We start from the raw sequence: 16556 nt of genomic DNA on the forward strand, positions 1-16556 counted from the left end.
TCTCTTCGATATTTAAAGGTTGAATCAATTTGTTATGTATCCCTCTGCACAGTTTAATGGACTGATATGTCAATAAATTACTATACATTACAAAATCTTCTATTTGTTAAACTTGCAGCTTTTTAAGGTTACATATCTTTGGATTTTGCTAAACCATCTGATTATTCTTGTAGTTTGATTTTGAATTTGTAGCTTTTAAAAGAAAAAATACAACATGGATATAAAGGATGACTAACAATGTATTTATAAGCTTGCGTTTCATTCACTCGTAGCGCTAGCTATAATTGAATTTCTAATTACATTGGCTTGTTTTGGCATCAGAAATGTTATACACACGAACATGCAAGAAAAAAAGTAACGTAAAATATAAATATAAAAGGACAGGTGAAGCTTGTATTGCAGAAAGAAGAACCAAAATGAATATAAATAAGAAGGTCTGTTTTGTTGACATATAGGAATTCGGTGTAATAGTATGGCATAAAACCAGTGCATATTTTCATTTGACATTGCTTTCTGAATGCTTCTTTTCTCTCTTTCATATCAGCATTGTTAAAATATTTGTCTTAAGACTTCATTAGGAAGTGAACAAAAATACTTGAACGTTATAGTTAGAAGTGTCCTCAGTGATGACACCAACATTATAACAACTGAATGGTCCAGGAATATCTTATTTCTGATGAGGTGAGGAAGAAACAAGTGAGGCACAAGTTTCCAAAACTGTCCAAATTTTGCACAGTGGTTAATTCGTGCCGGGTCAGAATGCTTGAGGAATTTAATTAACTTAGTGAGGCTAGCCGGAGAGGGACTTTTTCCGAGGGCATGTAGTGATAGGACAAGGGGTAATGGCTTCAAAATGGAAGAGGGTAGATTTAGTTGATTAGATAATAGGAAGAAATTTTTCACTGTGAGCCTGGTGAGGCACTGCAACAGGTTGCCCAGAGAAGTTGTGGAGGCCTCATCCCTGGAGGTGTTCAAGGCCAGGCTGGATGGGGCTTTGAGCAACATGGTCTGGTGAGAGGTGTCCCTGCTGATGGCAGGAGGGTTGGAACTAGATGGTCTTTAAGGTCCCTTTGAACCTAAACCATTCTATGATTCTATTATTTCATTTGCTGTTGTCAGAAATTAATATTCAACAATTAAAATTATGTTAAGTTCTTCAGCAAAATATTGAGCATTGCTATCCTGCAGTGTTAAAACATACTCTTTTGTGTTTGCTGATGATACAGTTTTGCCATTTTGGGAGGCTGAGGATGTGTGAAATACAGCTTTCTGTTAGTCGTCAGGTGATTAAATACATTTTAAAGCATCAGACAATTCAGATTAAAAAAGAATCAATATTGTAGTTACATTATGAAGTTGAACCTTCTGCAGCTGTTATACACGATATACTTCCAATAATAAGCTCTAAAGCATGTGGTTTCTGTGGGATTTCTTACCATGCATTTGTTTAACCTCAAGCCGCAACAGAGTTGTACTTGAACTGTCAGGAAAAATACAAACCTTCAGATACATTACACAACATGCAATTATTCTTTTAAGTGCCAAAGGTAGTTAAAATGCACAATGCACAGACAGTGAACAAAGGTAAATACACCACAATATGTAACATCTAATTTATTCTTAAAATGCCAAGACGTACGGTACACACTGTAAGGAGGTGAAGATAACACTGAGTGTATGTGTTTGTGTGTAGGTGTACATATGCAAAGCAGTACCTGTGGCTCCGGTTGAAAGAAAAAGGAGGCAGCAAAACTTGCTGTCAGCACAGAAGGCTGTTATTAATACAAAACAGTTAACATTAAGGGAAAATGAGTTTGTGTGTCCCCAAGTTTGTTCTTTCCAGTTATCTCAGTTCTTTAATAAATATTGTTAGCTGTCCTTATTAACCCTGCCTCATTCATTATAAAATCCTTCTACAGAAAGCTTGACTCTGTGCTGAGGTTTGTTTTACCTTTTTCACATCGAGGATACCAGGCTGTCTGTTATACAACAAATATATTATGTCTGCATAACTGCTAAGGGATTTCTAGGGACCGGGAAAGATAATTCACTTTTTTAGATATATAAACATTGATAAAACTTGTCTGTACTTGGTTTCTGCAAGAGGAAGAAAATTAGATACATGTAGTAACATCTTGATGTTTTTCCCAGTATTAAAAATGAAAAGATGACTGAAAAGATAGAAAACTATCTTTGACTTGTTATGATGGTGTGTTTTTCAGCACCCATAACCCAGGGAACTGGAGTGAACTTCCCAATTGGAGAGCTTCCGAGTCAGCCATACTACCATGATATGAATTCGGGTGTAAATCTACAGAGGTCCTTGTCCTCTCCACCAAGCAGGTAAAAACTTGAAATAAGTGCTAATGTGAAACCAGGTTTAACAGTGCAGGACAAGCAACTAAAAAATAGTCATCAGCCAACAGTCAACTCTTTTATGAATTTCCTCTGATTTTGTGAGGTAGGCTACTTATGTACATTACCATAACCAATGTACAGATATGTGTGTTACAAATCTTGTAGTATGAAGTGGCGTCATTGTTGCCTGTCATTGCTGTTGATGTCGAAGACAATAGGAACTTTTGTCAGGGTTTGAAGTGCTCACTAAATCATCTGCCAAGAGCACAGCTATGCATCCTGGCACTGCTTCTGAGTTGCAGGAAGGTTGAGCAGCTGTGAAACTGCTGGAAGGGATCAATGCCACAGGATGGTTGCAGGCACAAAAGCTGCCTTTGAGGGTTCCTTCTTGGACCTCCATCTTGAAAGATATGTTGGGACAGATACTGTTCCCTGTGGAAAAGGCCTTAGGACAGGTATATAAAGACAAGGTGTCTTTACCCTTAGCATCACCCCAGCTCAAGAAAGTATATTTCCTGCCTCACCCTTACAAGGGGCATTTCCCAGCACAGTGGGAAAGAGAAGGAGCCTGTGAGGTTGTCACAGGCTCTCTAATTTTTCTCAAGAGTCTCCATGTGCCTGCTACAGACAGTTTGATCTGAGGGACCCACTTCTTCCTTGCTTCAACATGTTCCCTTCTCCCAACTCTGAGAAAGACCCAGTTTCCTCCCTCAGGAGCAGCTGGTGGGCCCACAGAGGTGGAGAACCTGCTGTGCCCTCTTTCTGACTCCCAGATAACATACTGTCTGTCACATCCAGGGGCCCCTGGGTTTTCTGAAACTGTGCGACGTACCATGAAATTATAAGCACTGTAGGACCTCTCATTGTCCCATGTTTCTGCACCCCTGTGAGTCAGGAAGTGTCTGCACAGCGGGACAGGATTTAACAGGACTGTCACAGGGCTGGGGTGCTCTTCTGCCATTACCTGGTGCTTCTGAATTATTTTGCTCATATTCCCCTATTTCATTCCATTGTATTTTCAGCTTGTCAGTTCACCTAGTGCATTTTAGAAATGAATAGATTAACTCTCACAGTGTTGTGTAAATATAATAATAATAATAATAATAATAATAATAATAATAATAATAATAATAATAATAATAATAATAATAATACCACCACCACCATTAAAAGCTTCATCCTGGTTTTCTTTGGCACTCAGCATAACAGCTTCAGTATATATTGTTACGAAGAAACTTGACGTCACTCCAGTGTATTGAAGTGCTGCCTCATTTTATATAGTGTGACTTGAAATATGGGTCTTTTGTTGTTTTTAATTAAACTAGTCCAAATTGAAAAGTCTTTGTTTCAGGTTAGACCTCTTTGAAAAGCTTAGGATTTTGACCTGGTGAAATATAGTAAACTACATTTTTTCCTTATTAACACATTCAGAAAAGTTCCTGTTTTACCTTGACTTTATTACTAGTACTTTTCCAGTGCTCTGTTATGCTTTCATGGTTTCTGCATAGAGTTTAACACTCTCATGACACAACCTTTCTTTGGTAAGTTACAGGAACTGGTTTCTTGGCTGTTCAGCCAAATGCTGGTAGACTTGTGTATGTTACCCATTCGTGCTGTCTGTGCAATATTAAATCACGTGAAAAATGCAAGCACATACCTACATTACATATTATTAAATAAAATCGTCTATGTAAGTTAATGTAAGCTCTAACGTCCACTTTTTTTTTCGCTTTGTATGCCTAAATTACTTTCTATTGAAATATTTGTTGAAATCCAAACAGTTTATGTACCACTACTAGCTGCGTATGATATTCACTGCCAAATCTCACATTACTTCAACAGCAAAAGACCCAAAACTATCTCCATAGATGAAAATATGGAGCCAAGCCCGACAGGAGACTTTTATCCTTCTCCAAATTCACCAGCTGCGGGGAGTCGGACATGGCATGAAAGAGATCAAGGTGAGTACATCGAAGTATATTCAAATATACAATAAATCTCTGCATCTGCCTTAATAAATCTGCAATAAAATGATGGTGTTTTAGAAGAATCTTTTTTCTGTCTGTTATGTGTATTCGCTGGTTTTGTAAATGTGGTTAAGACTAACAGTCAACAGGATACGGTACAAACAACCACATAATAATTTTTCCATCTGGTGACTGTCTTATCTATTGTTTGAAAAGATGTGTGGCAAGTGAGGTACTTGATATTGTGTATGCTGCGATCATCCCAGCAGGATTCTGAGTACAAGGGTTTCAAGTGAAAACCAAAATATCTCCATACTATGGTTGATGCAACACTAGTTTACTCACTTTTTGTTTTACTGTGACAGACTGCTGTATGTGCATTAGGCCATACTCTGTGACTCAGAATAGGTCAAATAGGCTCTTTTCTGAAGAGCCTACACATAGCTCTGTGGGACTATATCCATAAAGGCTGTTGGTAAGTTTTGTTGTGTTTTGGGTTGTCAGAAGCAAGGAACATGTTTGTGTGGAGAAGAAAGTTATGATTGTCAAAACGGTAAAATTAATTGTCATAACTTTCCTTCATGTTATCTTGATGTTTTCTGAACCTAGATACTAGTGTAGTCTTTTCCCTCACCTTTGTGATGTGAAAACGTGTTTAAACTCACATGTATTTGAACAGTGTTGGTTAATGGATCCTGTGGCTGAAGTGCTGCAGCTATTTAGAGAGTCTGTGAAATGTACAGCACAGTATGTAAAAGTGAAATAGAGAAAAAGACATGCCATTGCTTCCTCCGCTGGTCTTCCAATGTTTTCCCTCCTTTTGCCCATCCACTGCTCGTCATTGCTCTCAGTTCTTAAGTAACTGACCAACGCTTGAGTCTTACCTAATTTTTATATTGGTTTAGGATTCTTTCTTTTTTCTTTTTTTTTTTCTTGTTTGCCTGCTAAATCTTCTCTTTCATCTCCATGTGCAAGGTAGCATGTGATTGGTATTTAATTTAGCTGCCTTTTATTTTCACATTTTTGTTATAGTTGGTCTCCTTTTAATCTGCTTCTGCCTACCCTCTGCTCTGTGTTCTCATCATTAGGCTGTTCGTCTCACACAACTTTTTTTTTGTACCTTTTGTTTCTCGTGGAGGCTCTGGTATTTTCTTATTTCTAGCTGTTTGCAGCATTCACTGTTAATTTAAAGAAAAATCTTGCTCGTGGCTTTATATAACCAAACTTAAGAGCAGCAACACAGCAGTTCTGCCAGCCAGCATCTTCCCCCATGTGGCAAATATTTTCCTCTGTGACTGTTACCTGTTTTGCCATGACACTTTATTAAGATTTTTTGTAAAAGACAGTATTGTAGTTCAACTAATTTTTGTGCATAATAATAATGTGAAATCATTAAATAACTGATTTCTGAGGTTGTGGGGAAAACAGCCCATCATTCCTCTCTGACGTGGTCTCCACATGTCACCACTTGTGAAACGAAGTTCTTTTGTGCTGCTGAGTGAGCTGTAGGGCCTTCCGAGAAATGCAGTGCTGCATGGACATCCGAACCCTGGTCCTGCTGACAGAGCCTTTCACAGATGGTCTCTAGAGTTCCCAACTATCTCAACTGCTTTTTGATTCTTGAATCATTCTGCTTGCAAAGAACTGTGGTCTGTGAACACTGGATTTGTTCAGTTTTAGCAGCCTTCTTTATGTCACATTTATCAGTAGTGAACAATGTTACTGTTCAGATTGATTGAGCAGATTTACAATGAACCTTTACTTAATTTCTGTGCCATTGGGTAGCTAGACTTCTGGACTGAAACAGCCTTTAAGTCTCTCTATATGTTTCATAAACCAGAGAACTCGAAAAGATGTGAAAGAGAGAATAAAAGAGGGAGCCGTGAATCAGTGCATTTGATTTTTGCCTCCTGGAGTTTACATTCCTTCCTGATTATCCTGTTCTCCAGCACTGCTGGGTCTAGTGCAATTTTCCCAGATCCCTGGCAGAGAGGTTGTCTTTGAGACATTGTGAGGAACTTATTGTTTTTTCTGTCCTTAAGATGTTCTTCTGTTCCTGCAGAGGGACAGATATACCACTGTCCAGTCTGAAAACCATTATACTGGGGGAAGCATAAGCCTTTTTCCCCTAACCATTTATGTTTGGTTCCCATCACTTTCTGATGTTATCCTGCTGCTGCGGAAACACTGCAAGGTGGTGACTGCAATGCCTGTTCTTGGTATCTGGCCTCACTATGGAGGGCTGTGTGGCAGCTCCTGGCATGTTTGTTCTGCTAGTTTGTTAGATGCTTGATATCATCTTCATACTGGCATGTGTCTGTGTAAAGCTCCTTTTGGACACAGGTCTTACCAGTATATGATATTTGTGAAAACCTGTATTCTGTTTCCTACGGCCTGCAAGCACAAGGATAATAGAAATAAAAGTTTGGAGGTGGTTTCTATGCCAGAATGCTCACTGGTGCTACTTCCTTCTGTCCCATGGAGATCTGCATGTCATGTGAGGTTAGGCATAAATGAAAAAAGAAAAGGAGAAGCCATTTGGGATCACATTTGTGTTCATCCAGTGTCGCCAGGGGATGCTCATGTAGTCCCAACAGGCACTGCTTTCCCAAAGGCAGTCTCCAAAGGTCATCAGCACCAGAAATGTGAGTCATTCCACAGTACCCACAAATGAGAATATGCAGAGGTATCATGTTTATGGGTAAGTAGCTTCTCTTTCACTCTGATGCAATTTTAACCTTTCTAAGAGAAACAAAATTAGAAATAGGGTTGATATTAAGATATAGCATTATTAATTTCAGTTTCATTGTCTCTGTTTTGAACCTGACAGAGCAAAGTCTCTAAAATCTGACCTGAAATAGATCTAGTTTCTTCATCTGCATATCTAAGTGTAAAGTATTCTCATAGAAATAGAAATGACATAGATTTGAAAGATTCTTTTACCATGAAGGCTTTTCATATCTTTATTTAGCTGCATTTGTAAAGTAGCAGAAATGCGGTGACAGTGGTAGTTTGGAACTGGAGATAGTCACAATAAAACAATAAGTGAAACAGGTTGGACCTGGACAGCGTGACCTGGACAGACTGGAGAGCTGGGCAGAGAAGAACCTAATGAGGTTCAACAAAACCAAGTGCAAGGTCCTGCACCTGGGGAGGAAGAATGCTAGGCACCAGTACAGGTTAGGGGCGGACCTGCTGGGAAGCAGCTCAGAGGAGAAGGATCTGGGGGTTGTGGTAGACAGTAAATTATCCATGGCCCAGCAATGTGCCCTTGTTGCCAAAAAGGCCAATGGAATCCTGGGCTGCATAGGGAAGAGTGTGGCCAGTAGGTTGAGGGAGGTCATTCTCCCCCTCTACTCGGCACTGGTGAGGCCACAACTGGAATACTGTGTCCAGTTTTGGGCTCCCCAGTTCAAGAGGGACAGGGAACTGCTGGAGCGAGTCCAGCGAAGAGCAACTAAGATGATTAAGGGATTGGAGCATCTGCCTTATGAGGAAAGGCTGAGAGAGCTGGGACTCTTTAGCCTGGAGAAGAGAAGGCTGAGGGGAGACCTTATTATGGCGTACAAGTATCTCAAGGGTGGGTTGAAGGAGGATGGAGCCAGGCTCTTTTCAATGGTTCCCAGTGACAGGACGAGAGGCAATGGGCACAAGTTAGAACACAGGAAGTTCCGTTCAAATACACGGAAACAGTTCTTTACGGTGAGGGTGACAGAGCACTGGCACAGGCTGCCCAGGGAGGTTGTGGAGTCCCCTTCTCTGGAGATTTTCAAGACCCGCCTGGATACGGTCCTGAGTAATGTGCTCTGGGCAATCCTGCTTTGGCAGGGGAGTTGGACTAGGTGATCTCTAGAGGTCCCTTCCAACTCTGATAATTCTGTGATTCCGTGATTCTGTGATTCTGTGAATAAAGTGGGAGTTTCATAGGTGTCTAAGGGGTATCTAACCATTTTGATAGAGAGAATGGGACAAAGATTAGTGAGTGGCAGAAATATACTGAGATTAAAAACGTGACAGATGAAAATTTGCAGTAGGGTGGAACAGCTTAGATCAACCTTTTAGTGATGTGAAAAACAAGTATCATGTAGTTTAGTAGGTAAGTAGACATCAGGAACGGAGAGATTCTGTATGAGTGATTCTGTTGTAATCCTCGTAGTTTCTACAGGTTCTCTACTGTGCAAGATGCATCATGAGGGGCAGGAACGTGACTGCAGGAGTACTTGTGGTTTATCCAGGATGTGGCATTTGTGAAACTAAGAAAAAGAAATCTAGCCCAGCTACAATAAAATCTTCCTCATACCACTCTCTGCTTTAGGTTGTAAAACTCCAGACTTTGTCCTTTTGCTGTTATCTGTCTTCTTCCTGTCCTACTAATTCCAAAAATGTTTTGATAAGATTTCCAGATGTTGTGTTTTATAGTCTATTTTAGGGGAGTGGATTGTTTGAAGATGTAATTCTGGGCAGAAATAAGTAAGCATATCTGAAAAATGGGAACTTTAGATGGCATAAGGTTGGTCAAAGCCAATCCACAAAGGGTTATGAGCAGTGGCTTCATTATCCAATGCCCTATTATTGTTATGCATGTTATTGTTCTGATATAAAAATATAAAAAACTCTACTTAATCAAAATTCATATTAAAAATATTTTTTATTTGTATTTATTGAAGTCAGATTATAAATCCTTATGGAAGAAAAGAAAAGCTTGTGAAGCCATGGTGCTGTCCTGGAGGTTTACTTTGTTGGCTTGCAAAACTTTATGACTATTTTAAAAATAAATGTAACCACAAGAGTATGTGTAACAGTTTCAAAAACAGATTAAAAAAATTACTGTGGATTTATAATGTTGGTTTTGAGTATACATACATTCAATCATTGTGGGAAGATTCTGTAGTTTGTGTCATGGTTTTTGCGCTGTTAAAATACTTAAGATATGACTCTCTCTGCATGATTTTTTGAAACAGGTGTGAGGTCTTCCTGCAGAGCAAATAGACAGGCTTATAACTGCAAAGATTTCTCACAAACCCTCTCTCTGTCATTAGCCTTCCAAGTAAATAACTGTCCTCCAAAAAATCCTAGACCCTAAGAAAGTGAAGTCTTCTCTGAGAATGGTGCCTTATTTAGAAACAGAGCCCTACCATGACAATTAGGAGTTCAATTTGTGTGTCTGCTGTCAGATTTTGTGCAAGTTGTTTGTTCTCGTTTGTACCTTAGCTTTTCCATTGAATGTCTTATTAACTTCAGTAATGTCTGGATCGTGTCTTACATTTCTACCAACTGGAAATATATCTAGATCTATAAAGTAGTTTGCTGTAAATCTCTTGCAATGTTCCTTTTTCCAGGTTGCTGTTACTGAATTATTTACATGTTTCTATATTAAACAAAATTTGGGGTTCCTGCGGTAGTGTAGTAATACTTTGTGAAATAGATGAAAGTTGCCGCGTAAGTAAATTTGTTGAGTGTTTTAGAAATTCTGGGGAGGGTAAAATTTTGTACAGTGAAAAGAAAAATAATCACCATCCCCATTTGGAAAAGGAAGTTATTAAAAAAATAACAAAAATAGTGACCGGCGCAGTGGGTAAAAAGTACTGTGGATCTAATAGGCTAAGAACTGTTGGTGAACATCTTGAGTCATTAATTGGTAAGCAAATCAAATACTTTTTCCTTAACTCATAAGGAAACAGGAAGATCAGAAGAACATGTGTGTGTTCACCTATGGCTTCCCTTCTAAAAGCTAGCTTGACAAAGTGCATTAACATAATTGCAAACAATTTCAGTATTTGTCCTTGAGATCTGTTTTACTGTTGTAGTGTTACAACATTGTGTATGTTGTAAATAGATAAAACAGGGGTTATCACCAATGCACGCCGGTCATGATAGAAGTGGAGAGATTCATGTGGATTTCTGTAGTAGTCAGGTGTCTGGAAATACTGAATGTCAATATACAATGAAGTGAATTTTAATTTTACAGTTTCTTCATCATGTTCACTCTCTTACACCTCACCCACCTCTACCAACAGTCAAGAGTCAAGATGCCAGCATACCATTAAAACTGAAACAGCTGGACCGCCTTCACCTGTTGATTGGCCAGCAGCTGTTGGACCCTCAACTTCTCAGGTCCCGACTCCCTTTGTTGGATACCCCTCTTCTGGACACTTGTCCCCTTTTGCTTTCTCCCCACCCACTGGACACTCCTTCCCCATTGGGGTCCTTCCCGATGGCTCTTTCCTTCTTGGGCCTTCTTCTCATGGATCGTCAAAGATGGACGTTCTCATTTCTGAAGTGAGGGAACTAAAAGAGGAAGTAGCTAATGTGGTCCAGGAGTTGAGAACAGTAACAGATCACCTTGGCTTTTTGGTGGCTTGTGTTGGACAGAGTTCAGGATTTTTTCCGGCTCCTGGTTCTCCTTCTGAAGGTTAATGCCATAGAAACTCATAGTCTCCATCTAACAGATGAATTCATCTTGCAAAGGTTTACCTTGATGAATATCTGTTAAATGCATTTCTGTGTTTTTGACAGTCTCACAAATTTTGAGTTCTCAAAATCCTTGTATGTCAAAGCATGTTTTAAAGCAATTTTTGTCTTGTTGGTAACTTCTGTTACATCTGACTTTGTATTTTTTAATATTTCAAAGTACTCTTCAATCAATGTATACATGCACATAGACCTACCTTTCATATATATATATACACATACACACTCATGCACACCTTATGGATCTATCTGAATTTTCTGTGTTTTTAACTAGTATAATGTGTGCACCATAGTCAAATGCTACCACTTGGTAAGTTTTCATAACTTCACATTCATAAAGCAACAGGTACTTTTCACCAAGAGTAACTTTTCAAAGTGTACTTCCAGAAAATATTCTTAGCCGTGGCTCCTCTTAGCCTGTTGGCTGCTATGATGCTGAAAGTGGCATCATGGTAACAAACAAGAGCATTAGCAAGGAAGGCTCGCCTGGAAGGCCGCAAGTTGGGTTCTCCTCTTTCTTCCTGGTTGCAGAACAAAACGTTGGTAGTATTCAATGAGTGGGCATTTATTTCTGCTTGTTAAAAAACAGTAGTTGTGCCATGACAGTTAAAACAAATTTAAAATCAGAAGGGAATTGGTTTACTTTTCATTTCCATAATGACCATTTTACAAGAGAAACTGCTGGTGTGTAAGATAAATTAAACATTACTTTCATAAAGGTGAAAAGTGCTTTCTTATCTTTCTTACGCTTGAAAGGCACTAGGTATAGAAAAATAGGTGAAGGAGCTTTCAAATGCTTATTTAATTAAAAAGGCAGAGAAAGAGAAAAAAATCCATGAACAGAACAGCAAAAATATTATCTTAAAATGAGAGAAGTTGTTTGTACATCAAGAAAATTTACATCCTCCATTACTAGCTGAGAATGATGTTAAGTTTACACTCTCTCCAAAAATAAAGCAACAGAGATGATATCTGTTTTTCTGTGTTTAGAATAGCTTTAGACCAATTTACAACTTGTTCATAAGTATCTTCAAATATTCAGAGCAGCTACTCTGGGCAGAGCAGGGACCTGACTTTTCCTTCAGCCCGTGTACAGTTCAGCTTCTGAATGAATGAAGAGCAATAAAATGTTTAGGAATACAGAGAGAAAGACAAAAATAGTAGGAGATACAGTAGGAAGCATACAAAAAGCATTGCTTTTTTGCGTTCCTGGAAATGGCTGTTATTTGCTCAATAAAGTCACTGTAAAAAATCTTATTATAGGTTCTTTGTCTTTTATTTTGACTAATATATTGTGGCAAGGCCCATTACTTAATGTTTTCCCTGTGTGATTAGTGAGTTGTATACAGTCAGGGCTAGGCCATGCACCTCCCACATACATCAGTGAAAGCTGTAAGTGCAAAAGGATATTTTTCTTGTATGCATAGCACTTACTCTGTGATGAACTTTATACTATAGCAACATCCTGTTACCTTGATGGTGACTCTAGATCTCCTTTGATTGAAATCAGTGATAAAATGCATGTCCTAATGGAAGATTTTGCCCAGGAGCTATAATGTATAATTGTCCTATTCCAATGTCACTGAATAACAAATTTAGTGTTTTTGAAACTGATCAGCTCCTATTAGAAATTGTAGGTTAAGTATTATTCTTTATGAGCTAACCTGTGTGGTGCAGAATGTCTTCAGTTAGTAAAAGAATAGGTATTTAGTACCCCATGAATGACAGGTGTCTGCACTGACATTTTTTTCTGGTTATGGTACATGGAAAAAATGAATTTAGCCCACATCTTGTAACTTTTTTTGGGCACCTCTCCTTTTTGCCTTCGTTGATAGATTCTTTGTTTCTGTGCTGCATACATAGATACATTTGAAAAGGGTCTTAATTTCTCTTTTTTCTGCTTTCATACAAACTGTATCAAACTTGATCAAAGTAGTGTATTTCAGTGTGAATTAATGATTTTATCTCAGTTCAAAACCATTCCCCAGATGGATCTACAATCAAATTAATGTAGCACACCTGTTAAACCATCCTGAACTGTTACCATTAGAGTCTATAATAGTAATACAAAGGAGGTGCCATAACCTAAATGCCTCTAAGTCAACAACATACCTTACGTTTTTATCTCAAATGCCTCTTCAGTCTTATTGCATTAGAAATTGGGAATATTTTTCTGACTTTTGCAGTTAAGGTTACAATATTGATTTCATTTTCTAGCCGGATTCTCACCACTAATGAGATGTTATAGCTATGCATTTTTCCTTGGAGTCTGGATGACTTTCTGTAGGATAATTTAATACATGACTAAAATGTACTCTAAAGTCTTTATAATTTGTTTGGCTTTTTAATTAGATCACAGTCTCCCATAATGCTCTTCTATCAGAGCGATCTGCTGGAATCGCATCTCTTGACAATGATTCATAGATGATGAAATGGCTCAGTCCGTTTCTGAGGTGTGAAGTGAAATAAAAAAGTAGCCGAGTACCCAAAGTACACTGTAACTGCTTCCAGTTTATTTATGGCAGTGCAGAGAGCTCGGAGCCTCAGGTGGGTTTGTGAATGACAGTATATACATTTGTTATAGTACATTCTTTGCGGCAGCAACATTGTATTTTTGGTCTCATGCTCTTTACCTCTGTTTCCAAAGGCAGCCTCATTACTTGCGGCGCCTGCTGCATGTTTAACAGGTAGCCACCCCACTGACCTCTGAGTTGCTCCCCATTACTTCCCGTACCACATCTGATGGGCTGTGCTGGTACAGAGGTGGTTGGATACACTGAGTCTAAAGCTGTGGGAAGAAGCGAGGCAGGAGAGGCTCACTGCCGCCAGCCCCCGTGGGTCTCTGCAGAGCTGGTGGAGACATTCTCACCTCCCTGCAACAGCAGCACTCCAGCTCCCCACGGTCTCTGTGGTGGCACCTGTGCCTTGAGGGTCTCACAGCTGGACAATGCTTCTGGTATGAGGCATGTAGTAGGGTGAGGAAGGCTGGCCAGCTTTACACCAGCAGATCAGTGTGTGGAGAAAAAGGTGATCAGTGCAGGTCATGCTGGTTATGAACCTTTCCTGGGAGGTTTACTGTTACTTTCTGATGAGGAGGGGCAAGGTGGGTTTGAAGGATGAGAATGAAGAATTGCTGCCCACTGTTCTTGCAGGATAACGTGCCATAGTTTTAGCCTGACCTTAGTGGGAATAGATGTAAATTTAAATAGGAATAATCTCTTCAATATGGTGGTTAATTACTTACATGTCATATGACACTGTCAAACAACTGTTAAGGGATTAGGTCCGTATGTCCCGTCCTACTGTTAAATATTTTGAAATTACTTTGGGATGTGAATGTTTTTGATGTGTACATATTGAATATTAATGCTCTAATATGACCATCATATCATTCGTCTTCTCCTGTTTTATAAAATGACTTTTGTTAAAACTGAAAAAATAATTAAAAAAAAGTTAATTTTGGGAAATGTGTACGCAGCTTTCCCAATTACCCTAGCTTAAATAACCATACACTAGAATTATACTTTTGAAAAGCTAGTATATATAATTTTAACAGGAACTCTACTGACTTGGTTTGCTTTCTGTCCATAAAAAGTAGGATAATAAGTAATGCAATGGACAAATTTGGTTGTCCAACTTTATACAGTTTGTCACACACACCAACAAAAAGCATCCTACAACTTGTTTGGATAAAGACTCATCTGGGTGTCCCATCCTCCCCTCCCTCAGTATACTGGGAGATATAAGGGCAGGTAGATATAACCCTTCTATCTTTTGTCCAGACCCCTTTCTGTTGAGCAAAAGAAAATCATCAATGGAGGCAATGGAGTACAGTGTTGTGCAAATTTGCATGTGGGTAAGGATGAGAAGAATGATGTGTTTACTCCATCTAAAGGGTTTCTGACTCTCATGTTTCAGTTGTCTGAAAGTTCTTGCATCACTTTCTTACGTATATTAATCCTTATTGAGCAATGCAAAATAGAATAGTGTAATTTATTAGGGAAGATTAATTGAGAATGAAATACGATTAATAGAGAAGGAAATAATTCAGTTGCTATTGTAAGGAATTTACTCTTGTTTTGCTGTAGCTTTTCTGAATTGCAGTATTCTTGTAGTGTTCTGCTCGCCAGCTTGCAGTACTGACAATGGTGTTGGAAGAAATTCTAGTGTAGTTCCTCTTCTTAGGTTTTTCACTACAAACCACAAAAGATAATACATTGAAATGGTTTCTCTGTTGTGAAATGGCAAAACAGCACAACAGAGTGTTTGATTAGCCTTGGGCATGGTTCCTGATAGGAAAACCAGTGTCATAGTCTGATAGACTGGATTGTGCAATATCAGAGGTGTGCCTGTGAAAATAACCTTGGCACTAAGTAGGCTGATTTGAAGATGGGAGGTTATCAAATCTTTGTACACTGAAATATTCCACTCTAGTATAAAATTTTCCTATGCAAGCTTTTCTACACTTGATGTAGAAGCAAAAATAAAACTGAGATCAGGTTTTTAAATGTGAAGAGAGCAGCTCTCTTCAAACCTTAACACTGGCTGCTCCTCAAGTTCAGAACACTCTCAGCTGCTAAGCAGCATGCATATATATCCTCATGTAAGACCTCACTGTTTCTCTCAAAAGTGAGTACAAAGGCCTTCACACTGAGAATTGCTAAATGTGTCTCAGAAAGTCATGGAACAGAACTGACCGAGATTTTCGTGTTTGTTTGTTTGTTCTGTTTCGTTGATTTTCCACTCAGGAAAACATTGATTATCAGAACTGGATTTTTCACGGAAATAAATGATTCAGTTTTTAGGAGGGCTTATCTCTGGTCCAAGATCAAACTTACAGTGAGGGGGAATGAAAGGCCAACAAGCCAATGATTAGGGTGCATATTTGGATAACGGGAGAACTAGATGCAAAGCCTGATCTCTGCCTGATACTGAACAGGAATTCTAGCAAGTCTTTCTCTGTTCATCAAGTGTCTCAGACACCAAGCTGTTCAGGCACATCTGTCTTTCTGTCCTATTTATTCACAAAAATATGTCACCATTCCTTTTTTTGTGAAGATAAATGAATTAAAATGTTTTGATTTTCAGGATTCTTGGTTTCCATCCAGCCCCGGTGCCAAGTCTTTAGGACAGATATAACAAAGCCTTTTTCTTACAAATGAGAGGTGGTGTGCGTTACAGTCACTCAGCTGTCAATATTCAGTGTAAGGTGCCTTATTAAGACCTACAGTTGAGAAATACAGAACGCTTACAGCATTAAAGGAAATCAGACTAAGCACATCTGAAAATTGGTGATGCTGGCTCTGCCTGTGCAGAGTGGGTCTGCTCGTTCTTCCCATGCACAGATGTAAAACAAAACCGATTCTCCTGAGCACAGTGGGGTTTGTCATGATTCATCATCATCATACAGCTGTCCGATGTGAATTTAAAATTTTGCTTCAGTTTTCACACGTGCTTCACACAAACATGCCTACCAGATGTGATAGAGGCAGTGGAGAGCGAGGCCCAGCTGGATGTGATGTATGGAGTGTATTCTGCCACTACAAATTATCCCAGGTACTGCCTCTGGGAAAGAGCAGTTTGTTTAAAATTGTAGCATGAAAGGGTGCCTCTTATAGTTTGCCAGTGGTGCTATGGACTCCATAGCTTTCCTGCGTTCACTAGGGTTATATATACAGTAGGTTGAACGTTGTTTTATCTTGTTTCCTCTGGAGGTGATGCTACACTGCTGAGTTGTAAATTAATCTTTACAGATTTTTG

At 39.0% G+C, this 16556-nt stretch overlaps 1 protein-coding gene across 6 annotated transcripts in view; it reads left to right on the plus strand.

Annotated features, from left to right (window-relative positions):
* The window catches only part of NFIB (nuclear factor I B), a 182094-nt gene that overhangs the window by 116069 nt on the left and 49469 nt on the right, over positions 1–16556 (plus strand). For 5 of the 6 annotated variants that reach the window (XM_082497099.1, XM_082497100.1, XM_082497101.1 and 2 more), the window contains exons 5-6: positions 2223–2343; positions 4201–4319. In XM_082497099.1, the coding sequence (XP_082353225.1) occupies positions 2223–2343; positions 4201–4319 (240 nt within the window). The remainder of the gene's footprint in view (positions 1–2222; positions 2344–4200; positions 4320–16556) is intronic. The other variant, XR_014270170.1, reaches the window with a different exon arrangement.

This window comes from Vanellus vanellus (assembly GCF_965231255.1).
Source record: "Vanellus vanellus genome assembly, chromosome: Z".
NCBI lineage: Eukaryota > Metazoa > Chordata > Aves > Charadriiformes > Charadriidae > Vanellus > Vanellus vanellus.